At 44.8% G+C, this 17540-nt stretch overlaps 1 protein-coding gene and 1 long non-coding RNA gene across 2 annotated transcripts in view; one reads left to right on the forward strand and one right to left on the reverse strand.

Annotated features, from left to right (window-relative positions):
* The window catches only part of LOC132377742 (protein shisa-5-like), a 34686-nt gene extending 25998 nt beyond the window's left edge, over positions 1 to 8688 (reverse strand). The window contains exon 1 of the mRNA XM_059944054.1: positions 8529 to 8688. Within this exon, the coding sequence (XP_059800037.1) occupies positions 8529 to 8586 (58 nt within the window). The 5' untranslated portion in view covers positions 8587 to 8688. The remainder of the gene's footprint in view (positions 1 to 8528) is intronic.
* LOC132377743 (uncharacterized) overlaps positions 1 to 17540 on the forward strand; it is a 28416-nt gene that overhangs the window by 466 nt on the left and 10410 nt on the right. Inside the window, exon 2 of the long non-coding RNA XR_009506755.1 lies at positions 15736 to 15848. This is a non-coding gene — a long non-coding RNA (uncharacterized LOC132377743). The remainder of the gene's footprint in view (positions 1 to 15735; positions 15849 to 17540) is intronic.

Below are 17540 nucleotides of genomic sequence, written 5' to 3' on the forward strand. Positions count from 1 at the left end.
AAGTGCTGACCATTCTTCTTACTAAGAGTTTACCTCCATGATCCTGGGCACAGTTTAAACACTGCCAAAAGCCAACATTAATCAGGCACTTGAGAAAATGCTGCCATTCCAACACATTTCCAGTCATATCGGGGATTTCAAGCAGGCTTGTTAGAAGCAATCCCTGACCAGTTATCATCAGCATATAACCTACAGCACCAGGGGTTCCAACACACTCAGCCACTGCTGTGCAACGATAAGGAATGCCTACAGTCCCGTGCCTAGATCACATTTTGGAAATCTGATCACTTGGCTGCCCTCCTACCTGCATACAGTCAAAGGCTAAAGAGTAAGGCTCCAGTGATAAGGACAACAATGAGGTGGTGCCAGGAGGTAGAGGAGCAGCTACAAATTGCTTTGAGTCAGTGGATTGGGCCATGTTCAAGGACTCACTGGAGGATATGAATGAATACTCCACGGTGTTATGAACATTATAAAAATGGTCATAGATGAATATGTCCTCACAGAATCATACACTTCCCCTACCAGAAGCCCTAGATGAGCCATGAGATCCATAAACTGCTGAGAGCCGGATCAATGGCATTCTGAGAGACCAAGTAAGGTACAAGAGGTCCAGGTACAATCTCTGAAAAGCCACCTCACATGCGAAGTGGCAATCCCAGGCCAAACTTGAATCAATGCAGGATGCTCAGGAGGTGTGTAAGGGCTTCAATACTATTACCTCTTACAAAGTGAAACCAGGCGACATGGATGATGACAAGGCTTGGCTCCCAGATGAGCTGGACATCTTATGTGCTCGTTTTGACATCAAAACAAGGAGGAAACTTCACAAATTCGCACGGCCCACCGATGATGCTCTGATTTCGACGTGAGAGCGTCTTTCAGAAGGGTGAACCCACGGAAAGCATCTGGCCCAGAAGGGATACCCAGCCGAGTACTATAGACCTGTGCAGATCGTCTGGCTGGAGTATTAACTAAGATCTGTAACCTCTCATGTCAACAGTCTGAGGTACCCGTCTGCTTCTGGCACGCTTCAATTATACCAGTGCCTATGAAGAACGTGGTAATCTACCTCAATGAATATCGTCCTGTAGCACTTACGTGCATGGTGATGAAGTGTTTTGAGAGGTTGGTGATGAAACAGAGCAGCTTCTGCTTGAGAAGCAATTTGGATCCACTCTAGTTTGCCTACAGGACCCCAGCAAGTACTCTTTTATTGGCTCTTCACTCAACCCTGGAATATCTGGACAGCAAAGATGCATAGGTCAGGGAATCTCTCCATTGACTACAGCTCGGCATTCAATAACATCATCTCTTCAAAGCTAATCAATAAGATCCAAGACCCTAACCTTCATATCTCCTTGTGCAACTGGATCCTCGATTTCCTCACTTGCAGACCCCAGTCAGTTCAGGTTGGCAATAGTATCTCCTCCACGATCTCCATTATCACAGGTGCACCACCAGGCGGGGTGATTAGCCCCCTACTCTATACTTTGCACTTATAACTGCGAAGCTAAGCACAGCTCCAATGCCATATTTAGGTTTGCTGACAACCATCATTATTGTAGGCAAATCAAAGGTGGTGATGAATCAACACATAGAAACATAGAAAATAGGTGCAGGAGTAGGCCATTCGGCCCTTTGAGCCTGCACCGCCATTCAGTATGATCATGGCTGATCATCCAACTCAGAACCCTGTACCTGCTTTCTCTCCATACCCCCTGATCCCTTTAGCCACAAGGGCCATATCTAACTTCCTCTTAAATATAGCCAATGAACCGGCCTCAGCTGTTTCCTGTGGCGGAGAATTCCGCAGATTCACCACTCTCTGTGTGAAGAAGATTTTCCTCATCTCGGTCCTAAAAGGCTTCCTCTTTATCCTTAAACTGTGACCCCTCATTCTGGACTTACCCAACATCAAAAACAATCTTCCTGCATCTAGCCTGTCCAATCCCTTTAGAATTTTATACGTTTCAATAAGATCCCCCCTCAGTCTTTTAGATTCCAGTGATTATAAGCCTAGTCAATCCAGTCTTTCTTCATATGAAAGTCCTGCCATCCCAGGACTCAATCTGGTACTCCCTCTATGGCAAGAATGTCTTTCCTCAGATTAGGGGACCAAAACTGCAAACAATTCTCTAGGTGCGGTCTCACCAAGGGAGATTGAAAATTTGGCTGAATAGTGCTACAACAACAACCTCATACTCAATAACAAGACCAAGGAAGTTATTATTGAGTTCAAGAGGAGGAAAGCGTAAGACTATAAGCCAGTCATTAGGGGATTGGAGCTGGAGAAGGCCACCAACTTTAAATTCCTCGGTGTGATTACTTCAGATCATCCGTCCTTGGACCAGCACGTAAGTGAAATGACAAAGAAGGCACGGCAGCACCTCTACTTCCTTAGAAGCTTCCAAAGATTCAGCATGACATCTAAAACTATGTCAAACTTCCATTGATATGTGGCTGGGAGTGTAGTGACTGGTCGCGTCACAGCCTGGTATGGAAACAGCAATGCTCTTGAACAGAAAATCCTACAAAAAGAAGTGGATATGTCACAGCTGGTCACGGGTAAAGCCTTCCCTACCATTGAGCACATCTGCATGGAGTGCAGTCGCAGCAAAGCAAGATCCATCGTCAGGGACCCCCACCACCCAGGACATGCTCTCTTCTTGCCACTGCTATCTCTTCAGCAACTTCTTTCAGAACTCTGGGATGTAGTCCATTTGTTCCAGGTGACTTAAAACCTTAAGACCTTTCAGTTTGCCTTGCACTTTTTCCTTTGTAAATGCATGGCGCTCACTCCTGCTCCCTGACACTCACAGACCTCTGGCACACTGCTAGTGTCTTCCACAGAAAAGACTAATGCAATATACTTATTAAGTTCTTCTGCCATTTCATTGTCCCCTATTACTAATTCTCCAGCATTATTTTCCAGTGGTCCAATGTCAACTCTCACCTCTCTTTTACAGTTTGTAGAACTGAAGAAACTCTTAGTAACTTTTTGATATTGTCATTTAAAAAAAAAGAAAAAAATAGATAGGCTGTTCCCCCCAACAGTACTCAAAATGGAGTACTTATTGTTGAGGGAGATGGCCATAGGCGTGCTTGCTGCTATCTGACGTTTACTCTTCTCTATCCTGGCAGTCACCCATTTATCAGTCTCTTACATCCTTGGGGTGACTACCTCCCTATAGCTCCTGTCTATCATCTCCTCACCTGCCCCGTGAGGAGATGTTCCCACAACCTGTGAACTCGCACTCTAGGATTCTTCACCTCATGTTCTTAATAGTTTTCTTTCTTATTTATTTTTTAGTATTACTTCTGTTTTCTTTGGTATTTGCATATTTTATTGTCCTTTGCACATTGGCTGTTTGTCCACCTCTTTCATTGACTTTTATGCTTCTTGGATTTACCGTGTATGCCCACAAGAAAACAAACATCAGGTTGAACATGTACTTTGATAATAAATTTACTTTGAACTTTGAAGTGCTCCTCTTCTACATCATAATTTGTCTAAGATTAGCCTATGTAAAGGAGCAATTAACATCTGCTTAAGTCATGGGGAAAAAAACTATCAGACTGTGGCAACCCACTTCCTAGCGCACTCGAACCAGCTCACAAATAGCCTACGGGGGTTTGTGAGTACATGTCTCTTGGAGCATCCGCGCCCGGGGAGGGCGGGATGAGGGAGGCTTTAAAGCAAGGCTGTGAAGTTCGAATAAAATCATCTTTAATTGCTGCTTACCGACTCTGTGTCGGTATTTTAGCGCTGCGTGTAGCACACCACTACAATTGGTGACCTCGACGGTCCAAACGATATTCGGGCTGAAGATGACCGACGCCGCATCTGTTCATGCGGTTTCGTTGAAACTGCCAAGCTTCTGGGCGCTGCGACCTCACTTATGGTTCCAGCAAGCAGAAGCCCAATTCCACGTTCGGCAGATAACCTCAGAAGACACATGTTACTACTACGTGGTGAGCTCCCTCGACCAGGACACAGCGGCCCAGATTGCGGAGTTCATACAGTCTCCCCCAGCGGATGGCAAGTACGTGGAATTCAAAGCCCTGCTCATAAGGACTTTCAGACTCTCACAGCGCGAGCGAGCTGCCCGTTTACTGCACCTGGATGGCTTGGGAGACAGACCTCCTTCGGCTTTAAGGAATGAGATGTTGTCTCTGGCCGACAGACACACACCCTCATGGTTTGAGCAGGCATTCCTGGAGCAGCTGCCCGAGGACATACGCCTGCTGCTGTCTGACACAGATTTCAGCGACCCCCAGAAGGTGGCAGCCCGGGCGGGCTTGCAGTGGAACGCCAAGAAGGTGAGTGGGGCGTCCATCGCACAGATCACCAGGCCACGCTCCCAGCAGCAAACCAGACCAGGCCCAGCCACAGGGCCCGCTAACCCCAGGGGCGGGGTGAGGAGCCCAATGAACAATGGTGTTTCTACCACCAACGGTGGGGCGCAGAAGCCCGCCGTTGTCACACGCCCTGCAAGTTCCTGGGAAACGGCAGGGCCAGCCGCTGCTGATGGCTACGGTGGCTGGCCATCGGGATAGCCTCCTGTATGTCTGGGACCAGTGGTTGGGACGCCGTTTTTTGGTTGACACCAGTGCCAAGATCAGCGTCTTACCTCCGACGAGTTACGACACCTGCAACAAGGCACCAGGTCCCCCCCGAGGGCCGTGAACGGCAGCACGGTAAGGACCTATGGCACCCGTATGGAGCAGCTACAGTTCGGCTCCAGCCAGTTCACGTGGGACTTCACACTGGCCGCCATAGCCCAACCGCTTCTGGGTGCGGATTTTTTGCGAGCTCACAGCCGACTGGTCGACCAGCCCAGGAAGAGACTGGTTCACGCCGAGACCTTTCAGACGTTCTCCCTGGGTGCAGCCCAGTTGCCAGCCCCTCACCTCGGCTCCATCACGCTGTCCAACAACGACTTCACCAGAGTCCTGGCGGATTTCCCATCGGCTCTGGCACCGCAGTTCACGGCAGCCATGCCCCGACACGGCGTACAGCACCACATCCTGACCCAGGGACCACCCCTGCACGCCCGCGCTCGGCGGCTTCCCCTGGACAAGCTCTGACTGGCGAAGGAGGAGTTCCAGAGGATGGAGGAATTGGGGATCATCTGGCGGTCTGACAGCCCATGGGCCTCCCCCCTGCACATGGTGCCCAAAGCGACAGGGGGCTGGAGACCGTGCGGCGACTACCGCAGGCTGAACGAGGCTACCACACCGGACCGCTACCCTGTGCCGCACATTCAGGACTTTGCAGCAAACCTGCACAGCGCACGGATCTTCTCCTCGTCCGAGGGTACCATCAAATCCCGATGCATCCGGACGACGTCCCCAAAACGGCTCTCATCACCCCGTTTGGCCTTTTCGAGTTCCTCCGCATGCCGTTCGGCCTGAAGAGTGCCGCACAGACATTCCAGCGGTTAATGGACGCGGTGGGACACGACCTGGACTTCGCATTCGTCTATTTGGACGACATCCTCATAGCCAGCAGCAGTCGTCAGGAGCATCTGTCCCACCTCCATCAACTCTACGCCCGACTGAGTGAGTACGGTCTTACAATCAACCTGGCCAAATGCCAGTTCGGGCTCGACACCATTGACTTCCTGGGCCACAGGATAACTACAGACAGGGCAACCCCTCTGCCCGCTAAGGTAGATGCAGTCCGCCACTTTCCCCGACCCACCACGATCAAAGGCCTTCAGGAATTCATAGGTATGGTCAATTTCTATCACCGCTTCCTCCCTTCAGCTGCCCGGATCATGCGCCCCCTGTTCGCCCTGATGTCGAGTCCGAGCAAGGACATTACCTGGGACGAGGAGTCCGCCACCGCTTTCGTTCAAACGAAGGAAGCTTTGGCGAAAGCCACGATGCTAGTGCACCCCAGAATGGACGTCCCTACCGCCCTCACAGTGGACGCATCTAACACGGCAGTCGGTGGGGTACTGGAGCAGCTCATCGCGGGTCGCTGGCAACCCCTGGCGTTTTTCAGCAAACACCTGCGGCCACCCGAGCTCAAATACAGTGCTTTCAACCGGGAACTGTTGGCGCTCTACCTGGCAATCCGGCATTTCAGGTACTTCTTAGAAGGTCGGCCCTTCACCGTGTTCACGGACCACAAACTGCTTACCTTTACGTTCACGAAGGTGTCCGATCCCTGGTCGTCCCGCCAGCAGCGCCATCTGTCCTACATCTCTGAATACATGTCGGATCACCTCCTGACTATCGTGGACCGGTTCACAAGATGGCCAGAGGAGGTCCCGCTCACCGTCACCACCTCCAAATCTTGCGTCCAGGCACTGATTGCCACCTGGGTGTCCCGCTTTGGTGTACCGGCCCACACAACTGCCTACCACCCACAGTCGAACGGGCTAGTGGAGCGTTTCCACCGTCACCTAAAGTCGGCTCTCGTGGCCCACCTGCGAGGAGCCAGCTGGGCGGACGAGCTTCCCTGGGTCCTACTCGGCATCCGCACGGCGCCCAAAGACGATCTGCACGCCTCGTCAGCCGAGTTGGTGTACGGCACACCCCTGGTCGTCCCCGGGGAGTTCATACCAGCCCCAAGGGGGCAAGAGGAAGAAACCGCAGCAGTCCTGGGCAGACTACGCGAGAGGCTTGGTGACCTGGCCCCTATACCCATTTTGCAGCATGGGCAGAACCCGACCTGCGTACCCAAAGACCTGCAGAACTGTAAGTTTGTGTTTGTACGATGGGGCGGGCATCGGCCACCGCTGCAACGGCCCTATGAGGGGCCGTTTATGGTGCTCTGGAACAACGGGTCCGTGTTCGTGCTGGACGTTGGGGGGAGAGAGGAGGTTTTCACGGTGGACCGACTCAAACCGGCCCATGTGGACCTGGCGCAACTGGTCGAGTTTCCGGCACCGCGGCGCAGAGGCCGACCTCCCAAACCGGGTCCGGCCCAGACTGTGGACATTGTGGGGTGTATCGCCGGTTCTGTGTGGGGGGGGGGGGGTTATGTGGCGACCCACTTCCTAGCACACTCGAACCAGCTCACAAATAGCCAGCACGCCGGCACAAAGATCAGGTCCGCAACAAAGGGAAAAAGCCTGCGGGGGTTTGTGAGTACGTGTCCCTTACAGCATCTGCGCCCGGGGAGGGCAGGATGAGGGAGGCTTTAAAGCAAGACTGTGAAGTTCGAATAAAATCACCTTTAATTGCAGTTTACCGACTCCGTGTCGTTATTTTAGCGCTGCGTGTAGCACACCACTACAATACCAAGTTTGTTTCTTCCCTGGGTGGAGGGTGTCACATTTTTGTAACCAGAGTCTTACAGGTGCTTTCTTACTGCCACTTCAGGGCCCCCAAAGCCTTTTAGTACCCAGAAACTCACAACTTATGTTTTCACTAATCCCGGAGTACGATTAGATGACCAGTCTCAACTTTACCAACTTTGTTGATCTTAATGAACTGAATTGTGACTTTTGTGGGAATGGATGAATGTGCCATGTTGAATCTCATTAAGTCGCATTCTATAAAGTTTCTGTGGATCTAATATTTTAGCAACAAATTTGAAATATGGGTTTGTATCTAACAGGATACCGAAGTGTTGAATACATTGGTGGTTTGGACAGTCAGAGGAGAGCGTAATGATTTCTGAAACATCGATAGCTGCGGGGGAAGGAAAATGCAAATCACATTGACTATACCTTATGCAAAAGGTTATGTGTAAAGAGAGAAAAGCAATTTGGGAGGTTAATCACCACACTTTAAAATCAACTGGAGGGCAAGTTAAATGAATAAATATTCACATCTAAAGGAATCTGATCCATCAAGTGCCTCATAGAAAGTGAATCAAATGAAGAGATAAAATTTAAACATCAGAGGGTCTGCACATGTTGCAGATTCAAAGCAACACAACACAAAATGCTGGATGAACTCCACAAGTCAGCAGCACCTATGGAAAGGAATAAACAGTCAACCAAGGGTCGCAGCCTGAAACATTGACTGTTTATTCCTTTCCATAGACACTGCCTAACCTGCAGACTTCCTCCAGAGTTTTGTGTGTGTCGCAAAGGATAGAATTTTACTCTATAAATTAATTCAGAAAAAGTCTTTTGTGTGTGTCGCAAAGGATAGAATTTTACTCTATAAATTAATTCAGAAAAAGTGAGACTTTTTCTGAATTAATTTATAGAGTAAAATTCTATCCTTTGCGACACACACAAAACTCTGGAGGAAGTCTGCAGGTTAGGCAAAACCTTTGTCAACACAGGGCTAAGATTTGAATTTGTTACCTAGACTAGTACAGCCCTACCCAGAACAGTACAATTTTACTTTGTTTAGCCTTATTTTAGAAAATCTGAGGACAATAGATTAATTCTGAAAAAAATTATATTTAACTCACTGCAGAACAATTACCAAGTGGCTTGTTGTAACTCATAAAATTAGTCTGTACAATTTGCACAAAATTAACATTTCACAACGTTGCCTATAAATACTCCAATATGTTTTAAAAAATTAAGAAAGTAATATACTTCCAAACTTACCAGAAGACTGAACCACCATGCAAACAATCAACAAATACGTAGTCTGCCAGCGCATCATTTCTACAGATTTTTTCTTTCTAGTCTTTTAGAGAGCTCAGTTGAGATGTGTTTCTCCTGTGCCTGCAGAAGAGAATGAGAAAGTTAGTGTAGCTCATGCACTCTGCTACTATGAAAACGAGTTTGATCAGGAAACTGTGATAGAATCATGTTGGAAAACTAGAGCAGTGTCCTCTGGTGTTTAATGATGGTGATGACTGTCATAAAACAGCTTTTGCTCCCTCAGCTGAAGGTTCTTCAACTTTCTTTCTTTTTCTTTTTCAATCTTTTTATTAAGTTTCATATATATATATATATATATATATATATATATATAAAGAAAAACATAACATAATAATGAATAGGTTATGAATACAATAGACTTGAAATTACATTTATAATAAGATAATAATATCCTATTAAAACATCAACAGAAAAAAGTACATTAATCAATCAAGTCTGTATAACTACATATGAAATAAAAACAAGAATAATCATCAAAAAAGAAAAAAGAATTAAAAATAAATAAAAGGAAATGTATATTGATAAAAAAAAGCACTAAACTAAACTAACATGGGCAATAGTAACAGTTTATAAGTATGTGATAGTGTCAAAAAAAACTCCGGAACTCCATACCTGAACAAGAATAAGCAGAAAGAAGGTCTGGAAAAGGTCAGATTAATTCATATGAAAATGTCGAATAAACAGTCCCCAAGTTTCTTCAAATTTGACTGATGAGTCAAAAATAGTGCTTCTGATTTTTTCTAAACTTAGATATGAAATAGTTTGGGAAAGCCACTGAGACGTGGTAGGAGGATTTACTTCTTTCCAGTTTTGTAATATAGACCTTCTGGCCATTAATGTTACAAAAGCAATCATTCGTCTGATTGAAGGGGAAAACTGAATACCATCCTCATTTGGTATACCAAAAATTGCAGTAATGAAATGAGGTTGTAAATCGATATTCCAAATAGAAGAAATGGTAACAAATATATCCTTCCAATAGTTATGTAAAGTGGGACATGACCAAAACATGTGGGTCAATGAAGCCACTTCTAGATGACACCTGTCACATTGAGGGTTAATATAAGAGTAAAATCGAGCAAGCTTATCTTTAGACATATAAGCTCTATGTACAATTTTAAATTGTATTAAAGCATGTTTAGCACATATAGAAGAGGAATTAACCATTTGTAAAATTTTTTCCCATTTATCAGTTGAAATATTATATCGAAGTTCTTTTTCCCATTCTTGTTTAATTCTATCTGATATTTCTGGTTGTATCTTCATAATCATATTATAAATAAAAGCTACTAATCCCTTCTGACAAGGGTTTAAGGTAAAAATCAAATCTGAGAAATCCACTGAAGTTGAATTGGGAAAAGATGGTAGAAGGTTCTTCAACTTAAAGATATAACGCCAACATCTGGATTAAAATGGTGGGGAGATAGTTAATAAAGTTATAATTGATGCAGTACTGAGGAGACCAAAAGTTTCCAGAACTCTAACAAAACTCGCAAAAGGCCTTTTAACAAGTTATCATGTGGCAGATCACAAAAATTAAAATCTCATAGTTCAAAGCTCAAAATAAATTTATTATCAGAGTAGGTACATGCCACCACATGGTACCTTGAAATTTATTTTCCTGCAGGCATTCATGTTAGAACTGAGAAGTACAATAAAATCAATGAAAAACTACACACAAAGACAGACAAGGATACAATGGGCAAAAGAAGACGACATGTGCAAATGAAATATAAATAAGTCAATAAATAATACTGAGAACATGAGTTCAAAACTCAAAGTTCAAAGTAAATTTATTATCAATGTAGGTACAACTCTGTAGGTTCCTGTTCTTGCAGGCATACTCAAAAATCCAATAACTGTAATAGAAGCGATGAAAGACTGCACCATAGGCAGACAACCAGTGTGAAAAGGGAGTAAACTGTTCAAATACAAAAAAGAAAAAAACAAGAAGAAATAATAATAAATAGATAGATAAATAAATAAATAAGCAATAAATATTGAGAGCATGTGATGATATGTGCTTGAAAGTGGGAACAGTTCAGAGTTGAGGCAAGTGAAGTTGAGGGAAGTTAGTGCCTGTAGTCCAGGAGCTGTGAAAGTGGGTCCGTAGGTTGTGGAGTCAGTTCAGAGTTGAGGGGAGTGAGGTTATCCACTCTGGTTCAGGAGCCTGATGGTCGAAGGGTGATAACTGTTCCTGAACCTGGTGGTGTGGGATCTCAGGTACCTGCCCCTCCTTCTCGACGACAGCAGCAAAAAGAGAGCGTGGCCCAGACGGTGCGGGTCCTTGCTGTTTGCTTGTGGCAGCGCTCTTTGTAGACGTGCTCACTGGTGGGGAGGGATTTCCCTGTGATGGACTGGGCTGTGTCCACCACTTTTTAATAGGCTCTTCCATTCAATTATGTCCCCTCAAATTCTTTTTTTTAAAACTTTTTTTTAATTGAGTTTTCAAATGATTACAGAAAGAAAAAAAATATATACCCTTCCCCCCTCCCCTTAGCCCCTCCCCCTAACATCCCTATAGAAAAAAAAGAAAAAGAAAAAGAAAAAAAAAAGAAAGAAAGAGTGCCTGGATATCCGGAGATCCCCACATGCTCCATGGAGTTCGTAATAACTTTAGTATATATATTCATTTCTTTCCCCAAATAACCAATTATTTTATCTTCGGAGCACCTATATATTTAATCCTGTCTTTTGTAAATAAGGGTGCCAAATTTTCAAAAATGTTTCATATTTATCTCTTAAATTATAAGTAATTTTTTCAAGTGGGATACAGCTGGAAATTTCATTCTTCCAACGATCTATACTTAAGTATGTTCCAATTTCCAGGTAACTGCAAGAGCCTTTTTGGCTACTGCCAGTGCAATTTTTATGAATTCTTTCTGATATTTATTCAATTTGGGTTTCGATTTTATCCCTTCAATATCGCCTAATAAAAATAATATTGGGTTACGTGGAAGTTGTGTTCCAATAATTTGTTCCAATAAAACTCTTAAATTTGTCCAAAAAGGTTGAATTTTAGAACAAGACCAAGTAGAATGTAAAAAAGTACCGATTTCTTGGTTACATCGGAAACACTGGTCAGATAAAGTCCTCTCAAATTCTTGTGCTAGTTCAAACATCTCAAAGTTCATCCTGTCCTGAAGCCCACAAAGAGTATGGTTCAATATTATACACTATACTCCATCAGTCTTCTAAGTCTAGAACAATTAGATCTGCTCCCTGAGCACAGGCAAGTCTTCGTCATGTCATTCTCCTACTGAAGCAATTTGTTTAGCATTTCATCCGCAGTTTGCACGTGGTCAAGTTGCTCACACCACAGAGGCTAAAACCACATCCACAAAATCATGGCTAAGCCTCTCAACACCTCTTTGGTGGGAGAAAAAATACCCTTCGCTGAACTAACAGAACTCTTCAGTAGAGGTGGGTATGCTGGCTTTTTTAGCCTTCATTATTTCAAAGTTCAAAGTAAACTTAGTATTAATGTACATATATGTCACCATATACAACACCGAGATTGATTATCATATGGGCATACTCAATAAATCCATAATAGAATAATGACTATAATAGAATCAATGAAAGACTGCCCAACTTGGGCGTTCAACCAGTGTGCAAAAGGCAACCAACTGCAAATACAAAAACAAAGAAATAATAATAATCAATAAACATTGAGAATGAGATGAAGAGTCCTTGAAAGTAAGTATGTAGATAGTGGAAACATTTCAATAATGAGGCAAGTGAAGTTGAGTGAAGTTAGACTCAGGAGACTAGCAACACACACAAAATGCTGGAGGAGCTCAGCAGGCCAGGCATCATCTATAGAAAAAGTACAGTCAATGGTTTGGGCTGAGGGAAAAAAAGATGAGGAGTTGATTTAAAAGATGGGAAGGGGAAGGAGAAACACAAAGTGATAGGTGGAACTGGGAGGAGTAGGGATGAAGTAAAGAGATTGGGAAGTTGATCGGTGAAAGAGATACAGGGCTTGAGAAGGGAGAGTCTGATAGGAGAGGACAGAAAAGCATGGAAGAAAGAAAAGGGGGGAGGAGCACCGGGGGGGGGGGGGGGGTGGTGATGGGTGGGCAAGGAGATTAGGTGAGAGAAGGGAAAGGGGATGGGGAATAATAGTGAAGGTTAAAGAGGAGCAGCTATTACTGAAAGATTGAGAAATCAACGTTCATGCCATCAGGTTGGAGGCTACCCAGACAGCATATAAAGTGTTGTTCTTCCAATGTGAGTGTGGCCTCAGCTTGACAGTAGAGGAGGCCATGGACTGACATGTCGGAATGGGAATTGTAAGTGGAATTAAAACCAGTGATCTCCCCCCGGTACTTACCCTTGTAAGTGGAACAAGTCCTACACCTGCCCCTACACCTCCTCTCTCACTACCATTCAGGACTCCAAACAGTCCTTCCAGGTGAGGAGACACTTCACCTGTGAGTCTGTTGGGATCATCTACTGTGCCCAGGGCTCCTGGTGTGGTCTCCTGTATATCAGTGATACCCAACGTAGATTGGGAGACTGTCTCACCAAGCACCTATGCCCTGTCAGCCAGAAGAAGTGGAATCTCTCAGTGGCCACCCACCTTAATTCCACTTCCTATTCCCATTCCAATATGTCAATCCACGGCCTCCTCTACTGTTGCAGTGAGGCCACACTCAGGTTGGAGGAACAACATCTTGTATTCCGTCTGGGTAGCATCCAGCCTGATGGCATGAACATTGATTTCTCTAACTTCCGGTAATGCCCCCCCACCCTTCACCAGTCCTCATCCCCTTTTCTTTCTCTCAGCTTATCTCCTTGCCTGCTCATCACCTCCTTCTGGTGTCCCTCCCACTTTTCTTTCTTCCATGGCCTTGTGTCTTCTCCTATTGGACACCTACTTCTCCAGTCCTGCATCTCTTTCACCAATCAAATTCTCAGCTCGTTACTTCATCCCTCACCCTCCCAGTTTCACCTATCACCTTGTGTTTCTCTTACCCCCTCTCCGACCTTTTAAATCATTTTTTTTCCCCTCCAGTCCTGCCGAAGGGTCTCGGCACCGAAACACTGACTGTACTTTTTTTCCCATAGATGCTGCCTGGACTGCTGAGTTCCTCCAGCAATTTGCGTGTGTTGCTTGGATTTCCAGCATCCGCAGATTTTCTCTTATTTGAGGTTAAAAAGCCTGATGGTTGAGGGGTAATAGCTGTTCCTGAACCTGTGATGTGAGTTCTGATGCTCCTGTACCTTCTTCCTGATGGCAGCAGCAAGGAGAGAGCACGTCCTGGGTGTTAGGATGGGGTCCCGAACAATAGATGCTGCTTTCCTACGACAATGATTCATTGTGGTGATCAGGGCTTTACTCGTGATGGATTAGGCCACATCCATCACTTTTCGTAGGACTTTCCATTCAAGGGCATTGGACATTATTACTGGATTGGATCAGAGGGTGCGTCATACGGGATAACTCCCCGTGCTCGGTCCGTAGAAATAGCACTGGATTGTTTGAGTGTCATCGCTGACATACGATGTGAAATTTATTGTTTTGCAAAAGCAGTGCAGCGCAGAGACATGAAATTATTGTAAGTTATGAACATAAAGAAAATAGCGACAAATAATGAGGTGGCGGTCACGTCCATTCAGAAATCTGAAAGCAGAGGAGAAGGAGTTGTTTCTGAATCGTTCAGTGTGTGACTTCATGCTCCGAAACCTCCCTGCGGATGGTAGTGAGAGGGAATTGCATGTCGTGGACGATGGGGATCCACTTTGATGGACTCTGCCTCCAGGCTCAGAAGCAGTTGCAACTCAGGAATCATCGGGCACTTGAATGGAAGTGGATAACTGCTCTCCCTTGCCCATCCACTGAGATGCTCCCCCAACCAACGACTGAATTGAACTGACTTTATTTCTTACGTCTTTCACATACACGAGGAGTAAAAATCTTTACATTACATCTCAATCTAAATATGCAATGTGCAATAATAGTAATTTATAATAAATTAAATAGACAGTCAACTTGTCAATCACTCCTGCTGGGGACCACTTCTACAAAGAAGGGATCTGCATGCTCCACAACCACTGGACTAGGCGTGTACACCTGGGAGGGGACTATGTTGAAAAATAAATGTGTTAGGTTTTCTAAAATTGACTCCTTCTACCTTAGGCCACAAACTTATCAATCTCCCCTCATGGAGTTTTACTCAAATCCACTTTAAGGACTCTTTATCTTGCTAGCTCATATTCTCATTATTTATTGCTATTTGTTCATATTTGCATTTGCACAGTTGCATTCTGCACTCCAGTTGATCTTTCATCGATCCTGTTATAGTTACTATTCTATAGATTTGCTGAGTATGTCCACAGAGAAATGAATCTCGGGGTTGTATGTGGTGACGTATATGCACTTGGATAATAAAATTTACCTTGAACTTTGAGACACCGTCTTTTGAAGATGTCCCAAGGAGGATTGTGCCCACGATAGAGATGCCTGTCTCTACAATGCTCTGCATACTCTTGAAAGCCTGTATGTTGGAGGCTCTTATATAGGTATAAGAACATCACCAATTTACCTACATGGGATCCAATCAGAATGAGTGCAGAGAGAGAGGGAGAAGGGCTAAGGTTACACATTTGCTTCACCCTCCCCCCCCCCCCAGTTAGAAGCTATTGCTGGTATCGTACAATTTGCTTTGGTGGTATGCTTTTTGTAGTTGAATGGTTGATAGTCTGTGCGAGAGGGAGATCTGAGGCAGTGCTCTGGACACGGAGTATGGGAATGGTTTAATTCGGTGTCCTAAGTGACTAAGAGTACCGGTGGGGAATTACTGGGTGTGGCCAAGTCTGAAGATGATGGTTCACGTGCTGGGCATGGGATTTGAAGCTGGACTCGCCGAGCCTGCCCAGAACATTGAACTGTTTGCAACACCCTATTAGCAACCTCTCAGTTTAATTGTGGCATCAGCTTGCACAGCCTTTGGGGAGATTGTCGGGGAGACCTCTAGCCTCTGGACCAGTCAGAGCATTGTTCCTCTCCGCCGAAGGCTGCCGTGTAGCACTGGAAAACGTAGAGCCGGTTGACTGTGAGATTCACGCAAGCAAGGGATTTTTTGGCACCCTGGAGTATACGAGTATAAACTGATCTGAATCTGTCTTTTGTATTTTCCAGATTAGAATGATATCAACTGACAACAGATGGTGTCTCTGACCGAGACGTGGCATTGATGTCTTGCAGAAGATGTTATAAATGTTTTAAGATTTGCCATGGAAATCTCTTGCTGTGTAAGTTATAGAAGTACAGCAGAAGCCATGTAAATATGTGCAAAGCAGTGCTCAGCACTTACAGAGAATAGTTTTGTACACGCTAACGGTAAATTACCTCCATTGGAGGTGAAGTGTAGAACTTAAGGGCCATTGCCAACTTCACAGCCAACACCAAGGCTCAGCACGGTGTAGACGGCACTTTCAGATCCAGCATCAGCACTTCAGAAGTAGCCCATTATTTTCCACACTGAGATGCAGTCATAACTCATCTCCCGATTGCCCTGCAAACTACAAGGCACTTCACTGAGCTAAATAAATGCAAATTATGTCGATGCATTATTCTGCAGACTCAGGTTCCAAATGCATTTTCAATAGATACTGATCTGTTTAAATCTACAGACGTGATAAAAGACGCTTTTAGCTAACAGTCAGAATTGGTTGTCAGTAAAGCTTAGCATGGGATTGATACTCCGAGAGGGAACTAAACATATTATGAGAAACACACATGGTGAGACTTCAAGATTTTATTTATATGCTCTATTTGTTTCTCTTCCTCTTCTATAATTAAGAATAACTTTAAATGTGTGTCTCTAACATTAGAAAGCTATATCCCTAAAACAAATCCGCATACTCCAACGGCTGATTAGGTTGGCTCAGCACATCATTGGGACTCAACTACTGAACCTGGAGACTATCTACAACTCCAAACACTCGCAACAGCATTAAGACCCATCCCATCCTGGATGCTGTCCGTTCAGTCTCCTGCCAACGGGTCCAAGACACAGACACAGCTTAGCCAAGACAGTGAAACTGAAAAACAGCTTTTTCCCAAGAGCTGTTGTGCAGCTGAATAATACAGCACCCCAGCTTGCCAATGGCTTTTGAGAATAACAGACTATCAAAGTCTCTTGTTGCATGTAAATATGGGATTTTTTTAAAATTAAGCCGTACCACAGACATTGTAAATATCTGTTTTACACAGACTGGAGTAGCACCACAATCTCGTTCTCCTGAGCAATGACAGTGAAGTTCTATTCCGTATTCTATTCCAGACATCTAAAAATGTTTGGTTGTCAAGATTCAAGATTAACTTATTATCAAAGAATGAATAAATCATACGCCCTTGAGATTTGCTTGCTCACAGGTAGTCACAAAGCAAGAAACCCAAAAGAACCCGATTAAAGAATAAAAACAAAAGGCCAACGCCCAATGCACAAGAAATAGATTTTCTAGGATGTTGCCAGGTCTTCAGGAGTTGAGTTACAGGGAAAGATTGAACAGATTAGGACTTTGTTTTTTGGAGCATAGAAGAATGAGGGGGGATTTGATAGAGGTTTACAAAATTACGAGGGGTATAGACAGAGTGAATGCGAGTAGGCTCTTTCCACTTAGATTAGGAGAGATATATACAAGAGGACATGGCTTTAGAGTGAAAGGGGAAAGGTTCAGGGGGAACATTAGGGGGAACTTCTTCACTCAGAGAGTAGTGGGAGTGTGGAACGAGCTGCCATCTGACCTGGTAAATGCGGGCTCACTCTTAAGTTTTAAGAATAAATTGGATAGATACATGGATGGGAGCGGTCTGGAGGGTTATGGACTGGGTGCAGGTCAATGGGACTAGCAGAATAAAGTTTCGGTACAGACTAGGAGAAGGAGGAATGGCCTGTTTTCTGTGCTGTGGTGTTCTATGGCTCTAAATACAAATCATGC

The sequence above is a fragment of the Hypanus sabinus genome, chromosome 19 (assembly GCF_030144855.1).
Source record: "Hypanus sabinus isolate sHypSab1 chromosome 19, sHypSab1.hap1, whole genome shotgun sequence".
Taxonomy (NCBI): domain Eukaryota; kingdom Metazoa; phylum Chordata; class Chondrichthyes; order Myliobatiformes; family Dasyatidae; genus Hypanus; species Hypanus sabinus.